This window comes from Sarcophilus harrisii, chromosome 4 (assembly GCF_902635505.1).
Source record: "Sarcophilus harrisii chromosome 4, mSarHar1.11, whole genome shotgun sequence".
Classification (NCBI taxonomy): domain Eukaryota; kingdom Metazoa; phylum Chordata; class Mammalia; order Dasyuromorphia; family Dasyuridae; genus Sarcophilus; species Sarcophilus harrisii.
This window is the reverse complement of record NC_045429.1, coordinates 387,113,113-387,130,338: the sequence shown is the minus strand read 5'-3', so window position 1 is coordinate 387,130,338 and position 17,226 is coordinate 387,113,113. Positions and strand designations below refer to the sequence as shown.

Below are 17,226 nucleotides of genomic sequence, written 5' to 3'. Positions count from 1 at the left end.
GGTTAATATAAGACCCACCTCTGAATGGCTTTCAGCCGGAGGCAAGCCAAACCACTGGATCCCCGCAGGCTTGGAGGGGAAACAAAAGAGGCAAATTCACCCTCCTTGGGTTTACTTTGTTTACTTTGTAACTGTAACTTGGAAGACATAGCTGGGGCTGTGGAATCAGTGCTGAGCCAAGAGCCATAAGAAAAAGCAAGCTCTGGTTCCTGCTCTGCAGCCTACTAGTCTCGTGATGTTTCCTCATCTCTCTCTCTCTATTTATATATGTGTGTGTTTAATTTAAATATACATGTATGCTTAAATAGATTCATGTTTATATATAATTTATGAATTGTGTATATAATTTACATGTGTATGTGTCATTCATATATATGTATGCTGAATGTGTATATATAATTTACATGCATATATGTAATTCATATATATGCATGCTGAATGTGTATATATAATTTACATGTGTTTATATTTTATGTGTGTAAATAAAATTTATATGTATATAGTTTTATATGTGGGTGTATAATTTATGTGTATATATTTATATATCATTTGCATGTGTGGATATATATTTATATATGTATAGCTATAATTTATGTGTATCCATCTGTGTATATGTATAGATATACATATGTATATGTGTACATGTATATGTGTGTGTTTACTAATGTATTCCCCCATTAGCATATGAGTTCCTTGAGGGGAAGTGATAGTTTATTTTTTCTTTATATTCCTGGAGATGAACAAAGTATTCAGCACATAGTAGGTGCTGAATTGAACTGACAAACGGTATCATCTATATTCATAGCAAGCCAACTGAGTTAGTAACAAACAAGAAAAATTTCCCAAATTGGAAAGGAGGAGAGAATCTCCACTCCTCCCCACCCAAAATTAAGCAAGTTTTCCTTATGTGGTATTGTGAAAGAGCAAAGGAGAGAACACTTATGGCTAGAGGAGGAAAGGCAAGGCTCGCAATCCACAGCATTGGCATATGGCTACAGATCTCTGTGTTTCTCCCCCTGCCATCCGTCTTCTCTTTCTTGTTCCTCCTTCTTCCATTTCCTCTCTCTTTTCCTATTCTTCCTAGCACTAGGAACATAGCAGGTACTTAAGAAATGCCTGTGGATTGGTTCTTCCAGCTTATACCTTTGACCAGGTATTCTTAACCCTTTTTTGGTATTATATCCTTTTTTTAACCTTTATCTTTAACTCTGCTCAAAAAATAAAAACTTTTTTTCAAGACTAATAGTAACATCCCTTTACATTCCTGAATATACAGTGATTAATCCCAGAGCAACCTGTGAAAAGACAGCCTGAAGCAGTCTTAGCTGAAGAGAATGCATCTAGTGTAGGATGTTTATATGAATCAGGTCTTGAATTTTCTGTAACACATTTGTCCGTGCCCTTTCTGATCTAGGCTTTTTTTTTAATTTAGTATTTTATTTTCCCCCCATTTGTATGTAAAAACAATTTTTGTTGTTTTTATATCATGCTTTGAGGAACATGGTAAAAACTTTGTTCTTAGAATAATATTAAAGGCAATGCTAAATTTCAGTTAAACATTAGCAAAAATAAAGCTATCATTTTTTTTCCTGATACAAGTTCATGATCCCCTGAAATCAATCCATAGACCCCAGAATAAGAATCCCTGCCTTAGAGCTATCATGGAGCAGAGGGGCTGGGCAAGCCATGATCCAGGGAGAGGGAAACAGGATTCATAAGCTCCATATAGAGACTCCAAGGAACTAAGTCATTAACAGTTTGAACTTCCACCATTTAACCTATCATAAGGCTACTGGGGAGACAGGTCAGAAAATGGTTAATGAGTTTACTAGGCAGAATTCCACTAAACTGAACTGTAGGTGTGGTATTGGGCTAAGAAATGATGGCATAGAAGTCAAAATAGACCTAACATTCATTAACTTTGGAAAAATTACTCAGTCGCCCTTGTAAATGGGGATAACAACACCTACCTGTCATATCTACCTCACAGGTTTATTGTGATGATGGATAGAAAGACTTTTACAAACTTTAAAGTTCTATATAAATTTGAGTTATTACCATATCAGCACAGCAGAGTGGGATCCCCAGGAGATTTGTGCCAGACACAACAATGAACATAAGATGCAATGTTCATTATAATAAATACAAGTCCTTCCCACCAATACCCATCCCCAAATCCAGTCCCCCAAGAGTCAGGCCAGAGCTCACCAACAAATGTTCTCTGGATAGGAGGCAAAGGCTACAGTCCAGCTGGAGGTACAGAGTTCTTTGCTGTAGGCTGAAGGCTGTGGCTCGCCTTTGCACCTGCAGCCCTGACACTTGCAAGCGTTGAAATCCTTGAGGATGCTGCCAAGATAAAAGACAGACTAGAACACATCCAGCATGCAGAAGGGGCTCATTCCCACCAGGGCAAAGACTGTGATTCACTGGGAGACATTCTGAAAGCCTTGTGGAGTGAGATGAGCACCTCTGCCTTCCTATGAGCCATTCCTGTCCCTAAAGTCTTTCCTATCCAAGATCATGGAGATGACTCCAGTCTTGTAGCTCATTGCTATACCATCAGGTCCCCCTCAGTTTCTTCTCTCTCCCCACAAATAAACTTCCTCAGAATATTTCTCCTTCCAATCTCAGGCTCACCCTCGACTCCTCCTGTTAATCCTGTGGCTCTGAAGACACATGGGATGGCTTGATGATATTTATCTGGGATAAAACTCATGACATGATATTTATCCAGGCTAACACTCAAAAATATGCTCTCCCAGAGTCCAAGATCTATCAGAGACATGGGGTGCGAGCTAGTTGGTCTTCAGGATCTGAGTAGGGGAGGGACAGAGGAAAATATTTCAAATGGCTACATTTTTCTTGGCACCTGCTATCAAAAGAGAGGCAAGGAGAAGAGTACCTTGCATTGTCCCTCTTCTGAAATGAGAAACTCCAACTTAGAAAATGGCTTCTGTGTAGTTAAGTTGAAAAATCACATTTACTTTTGCCTTGGTTTCCCTCAAGTCCTCCATGCTCCTAGCTTTGCTTCTGAGATGATAAAACTAGACAGTCTTATTTCTAGAAATGAAAATTAACCTACCTACAATGACTAAAACTGGACTAATACTAACAGAAGCTAGATACTGTTCCCTCGGACCTAGTGGTGGCTAAGGGTATGATGAATGCTTTCTTAAAGGAGTACGCTGTGGCTACAAGTGCTTCTTGTTATCTTTGTACATTTAATTAAGTTATCCTAGACTGCTTATGAGCAAGGTACCATGACAAAAGAAAAAAATTCATCCATATGATGTCTTCTTAATGTGAGGGATACCAGAGACTTTGTCACCAATGGATCAATGGTGCCTCTCAGATATCCCCATGTTCAATGTTTCCATGAGTGGGCCACAGATGGATATAACAGGATTTGGAAGAAATTTAGGATGGCAAACTCATGTTCTTCCCATATTTACTGTTATTCTTGTCTTCTGACTTCAAGGAATATTGAGGAATTCAAAAATTGAAGAAAGGATCAGTGTGTTTCTAAAACTGATATCCCAGGGGTGGAAATGAAATGGAGGGAAGATCTTTTAAATATGGCAAAAAGGACAAAGCCTGAGCTAATGTAGGATGGTTCTCGCAGGGGTCCTCAAACTTTTTAAATAGGGGCCAGTTCACTGTCCCTCAGACTGTTGGAGGGCTGAACTATAATAAAAACAAAAACTTTGTTTTGTGGGCCTTTAAATAAAGAAACTTCATAGCCCTGGATGAGGGGGATAAACGTCCTCAGATGCTGCATCTGGCCCATGGCCATAGTTTGAGGATCCCTGCTCTAAGGTGATACCAAAGCTTGTCAGCTCAATTAGTTAAAACATAGTGTTGATTAATAATTGTATAACTATGTATGCATATATTGGATTTAACATATATTTCTACCATGTTTAACATATATTGGATTACTTACCATCTAGGGAAGGGCATGGAGGCGGGGGAATTGGAACAAGTTTTTTTGCAAGGGCTAATGTTGAAGAATTGTCCATGCATATGTTTTGAAAAATAAAAAGCTTTAATAAAATAAAAAAAAAAAACATAGTGCTGATGTTCCAGGAGTGAATCATGACCTGAACCAGTTAGCAATCCCTGTGCCATGTTCATAAATGATTACACCCTTAATCTACAATCTTACAAATGTATACCAAGGGTCAAAGAGTAGTTGGGAAAGGGAGGGTGTTCATTGTAGCCCCTCACTTTTATAGCAGAAGGTCATATATCTTAATCACAGCATCCTTTTGGTATCTAAAAATAGCCCATGAAGGTAAGTGGGAAATGAACAAAAGGTGAACAGAGATGGAAAACAGGGAGCTTTTGTGAAAGCAGAATCTGGAGCCCAAACCCCCATTTGTATCTACTCACAAGTTAGCCATGGAGTGTTCCTGGAAGGTGACAAAAGCCATTCCCAAGGGGTGATCCTGAACAGTGTGTTCCTCTTGGGATAACCTTCGCAGCAGCCTGTCTTTCATCCGGGTATAGTAGATGATGGCATCTTCCTGCCGGGAAAACACTGACTCAATCCCACAGCAACATGATGGGACATTGCCCAGACCCAGAAAGCCACAGGACCTTCATAGGACCATATAACCTGTCCTGTAGGAACTCAAATGAGACAAAGAGGAGCCAGCTCCCCTTCAGCTTGTGGAACAGCATCTGTTCCTAAAAGGTTCAAGGTCCTCACCTTCTCGCATCCTGAGATATCACAGAAACAGAACTGGCCACAGGGCTTGGGGTTGATGAACGTACGCTCGCCCGTTTTTATCTGCAGGTTGGTGTAATAGTTCAGGCTTTTCTCAGCTTTCTTTCTGCAAATGGGGACGAAAATTCAAGAGCAGAGGCATGGGCAATATTTACCAAGGTATAGGCAGGCAACAAAGAGTAGAAGAGTCTGCTCCTTGTAATCATGGGGAAAAATTTCAATTAAATTCAAACATTTATTAAGTGCCAACCATGTACAAGGCACTGTAGTAAGGGAAAAGACAGATGAAAATAAAATAGTCCCTGCCCTTGAGAAGCTTATAGTGTATTGACAAAATTTTTAAATTAAAATTGTTTTATTATTCAAGCAGAAGTCTTGCTTACTTTATAGCTGAGGAGACATGGATCACCACGGAAGTCAAGACTAGAACCTGACAGTTTTGGCTTAATCCAAGGTTCTCTGCCCCCCATTCCCATAGAATCCCTTGACATACATATTCCTCTAGCTTACCTTTCATTACACAGATAAATTAGTTTGGCAACATCATAACATAGTTGGACCTCTACTACAGTACAGGTGGGATAGGCCTCTCTGCAGCATGGAGAAAGGAGGGAAAAGGAAACAAAATAAGCATCATGGGAAAGAGCAAACTCTACTCGGAGAATATCATCATTCATTTAAAATGGTAACCAATGGGCAAGATGAGCTTCTCATGGGTTGTTCTTATGAAGAATTCCGCCAAACTTAGCAAGTTGTTTTTAACCTGAGATCCGTGAACTTTTTTTTTAATTTGAATAATTATATTTTAATATAATTGGTTTTCTTTGTAATCTTATATATATTATGCATTATTTTTTTTTAAATGAGGTGGTTCCTGATTGATCTTGCTGCCGCAAGTCTCTCTGCTCCAGTTTTTTCTCAACTCAAAGTGATCTTCCTATCTGACAAACTCCAGTGACTCCCTATCCTTCCAGGTTCAAATATCAAATCTTCCATTCACAATCTCTATTGTCTTAGTCTTTGTGCATCTTACTGTCCAGACCATCACTGCCTTCCCCCTGCAACATTTTTAAAGTTCCTAGCCCAAGATGCTCCATCTCCAGATTGGCTCTCCCTATGCCTGGAATGCCTCATTCCTGCCTCTGACCTGCCCTGGCTTCCTTCCAAGTCTCACCTAAAATCCCATCTTCTACAGGAAGCCTTTCCCAGTTCCTCTTAATGTTTGTACTTTTTCTTTGTTAATTATTTTCTTTTAAAACTGTACAGTATATATAGAGCTTGTTTGTACATAGTTATTTGAACATTGTTTCCCCAATTAATGCACTTCAAACAATGCCTGGAACACAGAAAGTATAAATGTTAATTGACCGAATGACTGATGATAAATTCTTTTTCATTCATTCATTCATTCTAGTCCAGCTACTCTTTCAATTTTTGCTTTCTAAGTATATTAATAAAACTGCTAAGAGAAGAGACTTTAGAGGGACACATCCTAATTCCCTTGGAAATCTTGGCTACTTTGCTTGTAACCCAAAATCTGTGGGGATCAGTACTCTGGATCTTTTGGCATATAAGATAGTGTGCTGATAAAACTGAGTCCCACAAATAAACTATGACTGTGTTCAAGAAAGCTATTTAACAGGAGTTATCCACATGTGATTATTAAAGGAAAGCTTCTAGCTCAAAACTAACATACAAAGCTAAGCTTCTCCTTTTTAGGTATAATATTCCTACTTTTACTACTTAAGACAAGTCACCTAAGATGCCATGTAGTATCACTGCATAACTATATGGTATAATGAACAAAGCACTAGCCTAAAGTTACGAAGATCTGAATGTCAAATCCATTCTTTGGCACTTTCTAGCTGTGTGACCCTGAGCAGGTCACTCTGAGACCTCAGTTTCTTCCACTATAAAATGGGGGTAATGATAGCAGCTACTTCCTAGGTGGCTGTGAGGATCAAATGAGATAATATTTTTAAAGCACTCATCACATGCCTGGATCATAATAGGCACTTGTTAAGTACTTGTTTCCTTTCCTTCCTCAAAAGCTATGCTTGAACTCAGGTCTTCCTGACTCTAAGCCCAGCACTCTATCCACATTGCCACACTGCTTCTCTGCTTGATAGACTGGACTCAGCTACAGCCAGCCCTGATCCAAGGTCTCAAAGAAAATGGTCTGAATTAATGAAGTGCTATAGTGTAAGACAGGTTTTTCTTGTCTCACTCCTACTTTCACCCATCCAAGGGGATTAGTTACTGGTTCTTTAATAACTAGTCCTTTTGAATGGGGGAAAGTGGAAGTGATACAAGAAAAACCTGTAGTAACTAGTCCTCTTGGTTGGGGGAAAGTGAATAAAACAAAACAAAAAAAAAACTGTAGTAACTAGTCTCCTTGAATGGGGGAAAGTGGGAGTGATACAAGAAAAACCTATAGTAACTAGTCCTCTTGAATGGGGGAAAGTGGGAGTGATACAAGAAAAACCTCTAGTAATTAGTCCCCTTGAATGGGGGAAAGTGAATAAAACAAACACACAAAAAAAAACTGTAGTAACTAGTCTTCTTGGATGGGGGAAAGTGGGAGTGATACAAGAAAAAAACTGTAGTAAATAGTTCTCTTGGATGGGGGAAAGTGGGAGTGATACAAGAAAAAACTGTAGTAAATAGTTCTCTTGGATGGGGGAAAGTGGGAGTGATACAAGAAAAAACTATAGTAAATAGTTCTCTTGTATGAGGGAAAGTGGGAGTGATACAAGAAAAACCTGTAGTAATTAGTCCCCTTAAATGGGGGAAAGTGAATAAAACAAACAAACAAACAAAAAAACTGTAGTAACTAGTCTCCTTGGATGAGGGAAAGTGGGAGTGATACAAGGAAAACCTGTAATAACTAGTTCTCTTGGTTGGGGGTAAGTAGGAGTGATACATGAAAAACCTGTAGTAACTAGCCTCTTGAATGAAGGCAAAGTGGGAGTGATACAAGAAAAACCTGCCTTTTTAATGAGTGGTTTCTGGTTGAACTTGCTGCCACAAGTCCCTCTTTGTTCCAGTCTATCCTCGACTCGGTGATCTTTCTCAAGCACAGATTATGTCCCATGACTGAACATTCTCTTTGAATGGATCCTGGACCCTGACTTTCGTGTGGCTCTGAGATACTTCCAAGGTTGATTCAACAACTAAGGATGTTTTCACTTCTGCAGGGGTTTGGCCCCAGGAAGCTCCACCATTGGCCTCCTTACCTGAAGTGACTTTCTAATGTCTCTTTCCTGGTGTTTTTGGGGAGTCCTGTAATAAACAAAGTGCGCCTCACCTACAGCAGGAAAAAAAAAGACAAAAACAGCACATTACTTTTTAAATAACATCTCTAGGATGTGTCCCTCAAATGTGCCTGCCCAAATGAGTCATATAAAAAGCCCTTTGCAAACCTTAATAATGTATAACATATGCTATAATGTAATAATAATAATATAATAATAAATAAATAAATAACAATGTATGTCAGGGTTTGGGTTTTTTTTTTTTTTCCTGTAAAGCATTCTCCAGTTTACAGAGAATTTCTATGTAGATAATCTCATTCCAACTTCACAGCATTCTTTAGGAAGTAGACCATGCAGCTGTTGTTCTCCCAGCTGAAGGAAACAGAGGCCCAAAGGAGTTCAAGGGCTTGCCCAATAGTATTTATGCAGTATGGGGCAGAAGGGAGATTAAGATTTGGATCCTCTGACAGGTACTCCTGAAGGGCTTTGAAAAACTCTAAGAAAACAGCACAGCTTGTTTTGTGCTTTCCAGAGAATCCAGAAAAAACATCTGGGAGCTTTACTGGATGCTTTATTGACTTTTACTTTAGGCCTTTCTGTTGCCTGAAAAAGAAGGGATTTGTTTATTTGGAACCTTCTTCAGAAGCCTCGGAGACACAGAAAACACAGTGCTGACTTTATTTGCAACACAGAGAGACTGAGAAACAAAAACCCAGAAAAGAGAGCTGACCGGCTCCAGGCCACACAGTAAATCTGGGGCCCAGCTAACCCCAGGAGAACCAGAGCTGCCCTCCAGCTGGGGGTGTGCCTGATCATAGAACACCTGATTCTATTTGGAGAAGAGATTATTTTTTTTTTTTTAAGATATGACTCAGCTGAATGAAGGTCAAAGCATATTATTCTGTGTATGTGTGTGTGTTTCTCCTTTGAGTCTGTGTCTTTTTTACACAACATGGAATATGGAAATATGTTTTGCATGATTGCACAAGAACAACCTATAGCAAATTGTTCATATCTCAGGGAGAGAGGAGGTGAGAGGAGGGAGAAAATTTGGGATTCAAAATTTTTAGAAAAAGCAAATGTTAAAAATTGTCTTTACTTGTAATTGGGGAAAATGTTAAATGTTATTCAAAATAAAAAGAAAGACATGATTTAGGAAATGAGGAATAATCCCAATGACTACAAATGACAAATAAAAAGATCACCAAAAGGATGCTAACAAATGAGTAAATAAAAAGACCAATGATGATTCTGGAGAACAGATAATGAAACAGATCTCCCTCGTCATGGTAGAGAGGTGGGGAACCACAAGAACAGAATGTAGTACATATTTTAAAGCAAGGTTGCTTCATCAAGTATTTTTGCTTAACTGTTTTTCTTTGTTACATGGGGGAGTTTAATCTGAGTGAAGGCAAATGTAAAATGTTTTATTTTAAGATATAACTGGAGAATTAGGAATAAAATATCAGAAAATCTTAGCAGAAAAGAAGCAGTCAGCAAAATGAAAAATTAAACAGTCAAAACTCCTCTGTTGATAATATTGTCCTTCAGACCTTGGAAGAAACAGTTGGAAAGCCCAGGACAAATTCAGGAGCAAATCTGCAATTATGAGCTCCCCCAAGACCCTCTATGACCTCAAGCAGAGATCAGGATGAGCTGAGGGAGTTCCCACTGGGCTTCCCCTCTCTGCACCCTTCCCATTTCTGGGCACTGGCTACGGTCACTGACCAGGTTTTCCTCTTTGTACTTGATGGACTGGGTATGGTGCCTCATGAAGGCAATGGTCAGCAGCAGGTAGATGACGGCAAAGATGGTATGCAGCCAGAGCAAGTTATTTCTGAGGAGAAGAGAAAAAACTTCAGAGTTGGGTTTGGGGGTGCAGAGGAGATTTTATATGCAATCTCAATTTTTGGCAGGTATATAAAAACCAGCATTTCTCCTTCCCTTAGGGAAACCCTTCTCCCCTCTGGTATTTCGGAATATTGGGGGCATTCAAAATATACTTTTTTGGAAAGGGGACAGGAACAGGATATAGAACCACCTCACTACAGTCATGTAGCAGAGCTGGGTTTAGTGGGCTAGGGTGCTCCAAGTTCTCGATCACTTCACCATCAAAGTGATCTTCCTTTTAAAATGTAGATCTAATTACATTCCTTTTCTTCCCTCTCCCTCTACTCCAGTGGCTGCCTTATTATTTTCAAGATCAACTAAAAATCTTTAGTTTTTAAAATCTTTCCCAACTGTCTTATTACATTTTACTCCCTTCTCCATAGTTTATGATCTATCAACATCTGCCTTCTTTCTCATTCTCACTCACTTTCTCCTTTGTGTGTTTTTATTGGCTCTTCCCTGTGCCTGGAATTTTTTTTTCTTCTCAATTCCATCTCCTGATCAAGCCTCAGTTCAAATCTTACCTCCTGCAAGAAGCTTTCCTAGTCCTTTTAGTTTTATTCACTTCCTCTCCCAGATAACCTTTCCTCTACTCTGTATATCTTGTATGGACATAGTTGTTTGCAGGTATCTTCCCCCATTAGATGAGCTCCTTTGAGGAAGGGATGCTTAGCACAATGCCTAGTGATCTTAGCATTTATTAAACTCCTCAGCTTTGCAGCAGCTTCTCGCCCTGAGCCCACTGCTGCCAACCTTAGGAAGGGGCTAGAAAAGTTCTTGTTCTATGGAAAAAGAAGGGATAGGAGGAAGGTAGAGTAGAGGTTCAATCTTTAGGGATAAAGAAAAAGTGCCCAGAATAAGATCAAGAGTAAAGATGTCAGAAAGCTCTCTCCCAGCCCTTATTCCTTTTTAACTGTAAAATATTTGTATCTCTGGGGCATGAAGGGCTGCTCCTTTGGTGAGCACCCCCTGTAAAACATGAGTTTTGCCTGTGACATTCAAGATCCTGGTTCAGAAGAACACCCACACCCAGTAAAAGTGCACAAATCTGCTTGCACTTGACCCTCTCCTTATCTCTACCTATTAGTCAACCAGTATTTATTAAACACCTACTAAGTGCCAGGCACTCTACAAATGATGAAGACATGAAAACAAAAATTAAATAGCATCTGCCCTCAAGTAATTTATATTCTTATGGAGGAGATAAATACATTTATATATATATATATATATATATATATATATATATATATCAACAGCATAAGTTTAAAGCAAATAAATACAAATCAGAACAAAATTGTTTAAACACAAAGTAGTTTGAAAGAAAGGGCACTAGTAGTTGTAGGGGAAGGATAGAAAACTCATCATACAGAAAATGATACTTGAGTTAAATTTCAAAGGAAGGGAGGGATTCTGAGACATCCTACTCCCTACACCATCTCCCTTCAGAACCTCATTCAATTTAATACTTTAAATGGCCATCTCTGCCTCTCAAAGCTGCATCTTCATCCCTGAACTTGATTCTGAGTTGTTACCCTACATCTCCCACTACCTACAGGTTGTCTCCAAATGTATATCCAACAAGCATTCAAAATCGACTTGTCCAAAATGAAACTTTCTCTTCCACCCAAAAGCCATTCCTCTTCTCTTCTGAATTTGTTGTGGCCTATTCTGGGATTCCCAGTCTACCTTCCCCTCAAATTCCTGCCTAAGAAGAAACACACATCAGAACAAGGACTACTAGCCCAACTTCTGTCAGATTCGTATGCTCCCCAACTCCCCAACTCACCCAGTCTGCAGATTTGCTATTGTTGTCCTCCCGAAATTGTAAGCATCTTTAACTGCAGATAAAACAGAAACAACTGTCCTGAGACAAGTCTTGAAGAAGATTGATAAGGAAAGTCAGCTTGCATTTATAGAATTCTGTGTAAGGGGCTGAAATAAAGTGTTGTCTAACCTAGAAACCAGTGATTCTCATTTCTCAGCAAATTAGAACACTACCTGGAATTCACTTTGGAACACCATCCTGGATTTGTTTTTCTTTTAGTATCCAGTATGCATGCATTTTTTATAAGCCAAAATAAACTAAAATTTAATTCTAGATAATTTCATTACAGCCCTTAGGATAATTAGAAACATCCTGGGTCATTAGAAACATTAGTCCTTAGGAAAATTAGAAACATTTCATGGCTTGGGAATCTCTACCATGGATGAAAATTAATTTCAGCATTTGAAAATAAGATCCCTTGTGGAATACTTAAGGGGAAAAAAAATCACCAATTGTGGAACTTGACTGAAGAGAGTTGTATTGTGACAAGAGCACTGAATTTAGAAATTAAAGACTTTTGTCCAACTTTCAGGTTTGTATATGATCTATCTGTGTGAGCTGGGCTGAATATCTGGCACTCAGACCTTCTCACATCTGAATTCAGTCCTTAATAATGACCTGGAGATCCATTCTGGATCGTTGTCAAGGAGTTCCCTGCTCTGGTCTCTCCCACCTCCAATCCCAGAAGTAAGGAGAGAACGTTCTTTCTTACCCAGTAAATCGCCCGAGAGGTTGACAGGCAAGATGACACACAGAGATAGGAAGCTGAGTACCACCAGCAGGAAGATGATGTGGCGTTGGAAGCTCAAGTAATGTATGGCATCATCTCCACACCATTCCTGGATCTGTTCATCTCTGGGCAGACACACACACACACACACACACACACACACACACACACAAAGTTTCAATTAAATAGCTTGGTCCAGTAATTCCTCCAAGACCCTACCTTAGTTTGGGTTGATAGCATTTCATGGGACCACCCAAGTGTGTAAAAGTGTGTGCACACACATATCTCAAAATATATTGTCTGTGCATCTTATTTCTCTATTTTTGCTTTTCAGGGTGAAAAAGGTCACATCACAGAACTGATTTCACTACAAGTGAATGGTCCATAACTTTAGTGGGCTCTCACTGAAGTTCAATAATCTTAATTTATTAACTAATTCTTCCCCAGACTACTGGTCTTGCTTCCTTTATGGATCTCAAAGTCATTATCTTGGAAAGCAACTCCCAGAGAGAGCCTGGCAACTCCTTCTGCTGGTACTGTGCATGCAGCTACAATAGACCAAGAAAAGAAAGTTATCAGCACTTTCAAATGGTCCAGCGTCAGAAACTGGGATGATTTTATCAATAGAAATGACAATGTTTTACTGCCGCATCCTAAGGACCATGGGATCTTTGCATCTGACTTGAAGCTGAAACGTCCTTTAGAACATGAATTCCATAAGAGCAGAGACCCTCTTTTTCTCTGTATCTCCCGCAGCTAGCATAGTGCTTCCCATGTAGTAAGCACTTAATAAATATTTTTTAAAATTTCTTCATTCAATAATAATCTCATTCAATCCCATACCTTTAAAATACCACCTCTATGCAGATGACTTCCAAAGTCCTATCTCCATCCCTGACCTCTCTTCTGAGGTTGAGACCTCTGTCTCCAACTTACTATAGAATATCTCGATCTGGATATCCTATAATCACCTCACACTCAACGTGTCCCACAAACTAAGCTTTTTCTTTTTCCCCCTTTAGCCTGCTTCTTCTTCTGACTTTGTTATTTCTGTCAGGGGGTGCCACTATCTCCCATATTCTCAAAAGTTCAAAATTCTGGGGTGATCTTTGAACCTTCTTTCTTAATTAAAAGAAGAAATTAATAATATTGAAAGTAAAAAACTATTGAACTAATAAATAAAACTAAGAGTTGGTTTTATGAAAAAGCCAACAAAATTGATAAACCTCTGGTAAATCTGATTAGAAAAAGGAGAGAGAAACCTTCTTTCTTCTTCACCTCTCATACCTAATCAATAGTCAAATCCCATTGATTCTAACTATTCAACATTTTCCAAGTCTCCCTATCTGGCTGCATGTTTTTACTTCCAAACCAGAGTTCTTACTACTAAGCCTTGCACACAGCAAGTATTTTATGATATTTTGTTGAATGAAGCAATGAGTAATAGAAAATCAACTATTTCCTTCATCAGTTTTAACTAAAACATCCCCTTACCCCACTCTCATTACCTTTTCCTAGGAGTAGGAGTAAAACAAAAAAATACCAAACCCCTTGTAGCAATAACTAGACTTATGTTGGTGATTTGCTATTAATAAAGAACTTTTAATTGCAGCTTTTAATCAATGGGTAGTTTTTAAAGGACCTATCTTAGAAATGTGTCCCTGTTTTGGCACAATGACCTGGTCCAAGTAGAAAAACACCAACGACATACCTAATGCTGTTTAGAGAGAAAGCAATGCACGAAGCTGTGAGTTTCAACAGTGGCAGAATTTACATTTTGGGTAACTGAGAAAAAAGGGGGGACCCCAACTACCTTTCCTCTTCTGTCATTTCCCAATGTATAATCAATTGAACTCCTTTTATGACCACTTCACATTCCCAAGATGGTCTATTGCAAAACATAAGTTCCCTCTAAGCTTCAGCAGCATATGACTGTTTTTGTGGGTTCCCTTCCTTTTGAGCACTTCCATTTCCAAATCAGAAAGAGTTTTGGGATGAAACTTATGCTTCAACCTCAAGATAATGCTTATGATGCAATAAAAAAGCACACCACACCCCTATAAAAACACTCATTCTATATCCCAATGCAGTTCAGTTCTTTTCTCCCTAACATTCCTACCACCCAAACAAATGAGCTGTAACAAAGAATCTAAGTGACTTCTCCCTCCATCACATACTTACTGCATCCGAAAAACAGCAGTTAGCCATGAACAACACCCCTGGAAATAAAGAACAACTTGATTAGCTTCTAAACATCTGTTGATTGAGGAAACAGCTCTTTTCATAATCTTTTAAATCAGACAACAACTTAATTTTCTATTATGCTGAAAGCACTTTATCTGTCCACAGTTTTGCAGGCTGGCCCTTTGTCCCCTTCAAGACAGTCTCCATATGCTCCTTGTAAAAAAAAAAAATAAAAAATCACAGCCGTGCACCATGTGTGTGGAACGCTGGAAAAAACATCTCTTTCAAGTCTCAATAATTTGGGGAAAAAAGATTTTTAAAGCTCAAGAGGGTAAAGTCCAAGCACTTAAATCAAGAGATGATGACATCTCAGGGCTGAGTTGGAGCCATCAATGCAGAGCCTGTCAGTGGAACATTTGGAAAAAACTGATATTGCTTGGGCCAGAAGCATAGGGAGGAGAAAACAGCAATCTGGGGCCACTTTTAGAGTAAGGTCTAAGGGAAGGAAGTTATAATATGTTTTTAGACTTTAAAAGCAATCACAATTATTTTTAAACTAAAAACTCTCTAGGGTTTAATATGCCTTTAGCTCAAAAGTAGGTCAGCAATCCAACTGCTGGTCATCTACTGCATGGGGACCTCTTTCTTTTCTTCTCTCCCTCCTCTCTCCCTTTCCTTTCTTTTTTTTTTTCTTCTGTCCTATTCTCTTACTCTTCTCCCTCTCACTTCCTTCCCCTCTTACAACTATACCTTCAGTTTACTAAGGGACCCTCTTGGGTTAACATCAAGGCTAAACAATTACTGATCTTCATCTTTTCTATTATATCTATGCTGTTCACATGAATTCTTTAAATATCCCAATCCTAGTCTAACCCATGATATATCTTTCCAAATAGTATCCACTGTATTCTCCACCATTATATCTCTCTTGCCTATGATTCCTTTGATGAGCATGGGCCAAACAAGCACATAATAGTATTGCCTTGTAATCTCTCTGTAAATACTAATTAAAATATTGTTAATTACTGTTAATATTGATTAAAATTTTTTTAAATTTTAAAAATTTAAATTTTGGCATTTACAGAGCTCTTTCTTTGCAACAACTCGAAAGGCAAGTAGTAGAGTATTATCAGAATTTTATAGCTAAGAAGGAGGACTCTCAGGGAAGTTAAACAATTTGCTGGAGTACAGGGACTCAATCCAATCGTCTGGATCCAGGTATCTTTCCTCTGAACTGGTCTGCCCTCTTGTGGTGTATTCAATAACCAACCTCAATCCTAGAAGTAATCCTACTCTCAAATTTCTGTTAGGAACTCTCCCCTAATAGCCACAGCCCATGTTGCTGTGACCTTTAAAATACTGACCAGATCCGATTCAAAGTCGTAATGCCCTGAGGAAGAAGAAGATGACAGCCTCTGGTATCTGGAATTTCTGAGATACACAAGGAGAGAAAAGTATGTAAGCTTGTTTAATCACACCTGGGGCACAATGTCCACATTATCCTGCCTTCCTGACTGGAAATCCATTCCCCGTGCTAAGTCACTCCATTCGAATAGAATCAAACACACTGGCTTCCTTCAGCATCACTTGGAGAATTACTGATTCAGTTGGAAAGGACTTTCTACCTTGCCCTATTACTAAGTTCCAGCTACAAAAATTAAAGGTGCTGTGAGATCATCTAAAGTTACTCTGTTTGCCTTTTATAGGCCTCTAATCAATAGAACCAAATCCAATGTAAATTATGCAAAATTTACCTGGGGATGCCATAACCATTTCAAATTGCAAGAAGAATTAAAAACCCCATAATCTCTGTAAGGAAGAACTATATGGCTCTGAGATGGTAGGAGATGGTAGACACAGACAGATAGTGGACTGAATATGTCCTGAACTTCAGCAAAAGGTCGTCATCTGTGTGTCACCTGTCTATATTTCTCAAGCCCAGATTTCTGTAAAAAAAGTTTTTGGGTGGAAAATTTGACTGGGGGAGTACATTTGTCATCTTTGTATAGGTGCTTTGCATGGCACCAAATTCAAACTAAAAGGGATTGCTGAGGGCAACATATTAGCTTTATCTATGTTTTGTGGAATTTTTATTTACTAAACATTTCCCAATTACATTTTAATCTACATTCTGGGAGTTTTACAAGCATAAGCTGACATATCTGCTTTATAGATTACAAAGCATTATATTACAGTTTGGTATAGAGGAGGAGTTCTCAACTAGGGATCTATAGATTGCTTCTTTCCTCCCCTCAAGATAAATTTCAGGGAAGTCTGACATATCACAAATTTGGGTGTTTAAAAAAAAACATTTTGAAACTGTTTATTAATATAATTTAACTGGTAATTATATAGACATGTATGTATATATACACATATATTTGTGTGTATTGTATACATACACACATACACAATTTTATGCATTTAAAGACATTTTTAGAAAGTTTTTCCAAAGGAGTCATAGGCTTTACCTATGACACAAAAAACTTTAGGAACTCTTGGTATAATGGCTAGAAGTGCTGGATCTGGAGTCAGGAAATTCTGGGTTCAAGATCTGGGTTTAAATGGGTGACCATAAACAAGTAATTTAATCCTCTGAGCAGTAGACAAG

At 38.6% G+C, this 17,226-nt stretch overlaps 1 protein-coding gene across 3 annotated transcripts in view; it reads right to left on the bottom strand.

Moving 5' to 3' along the window:
- TMEM63A (transmembrane protein 63A) overlaps positions 1–17,226 on the bottom strand; it is a 43,402-nt gene that overhangs the window by 11,449 nt on the left and 14,727 nt on the right. For all 3 annotated transcript variants that reach the window (XM_031967029.1, XM_031967028.1, XM_031967030.1), the window contains exons 5-14: positions 15,980–16,046; positions 14,613–14,650; positions 12,414–12,556; positions 11,663–11,714; positions 9,712–9,820; positions 7,966–8,036; positions 5,240–5,320; positions 4,712–4,835; positions 4,393–4,526; positions 2,209–2,346 (exon numbers count right to left, since the gene is read on the bottom strand). In XM_031967029.1, coding sequence (XP_031822889.1) covers positions 2,209–2,346; positions 4,393–4,526; positions 4,712–4,835; positions 5,240–5,320; positions 7,966–8,036; positions 9,712–9,820; positions 11,663–11,714; positions 12,414–12,556; positions 14,613–14,650; positions 15,980–16,046 — 957 coding nt within the window. The remainder of the gene's footprint in view (positions 1–2,208; positions 2,347–4,392; positions 4,527–4,711; positions 4,836–5,239; positions 5,321–7,965; positions 8,037–9,711; positions 9,821–11,662; positions 11,715–12,413; positions 12,557–14,612; positions 14,651–15,979; positions 16,047–17,226) is intronic.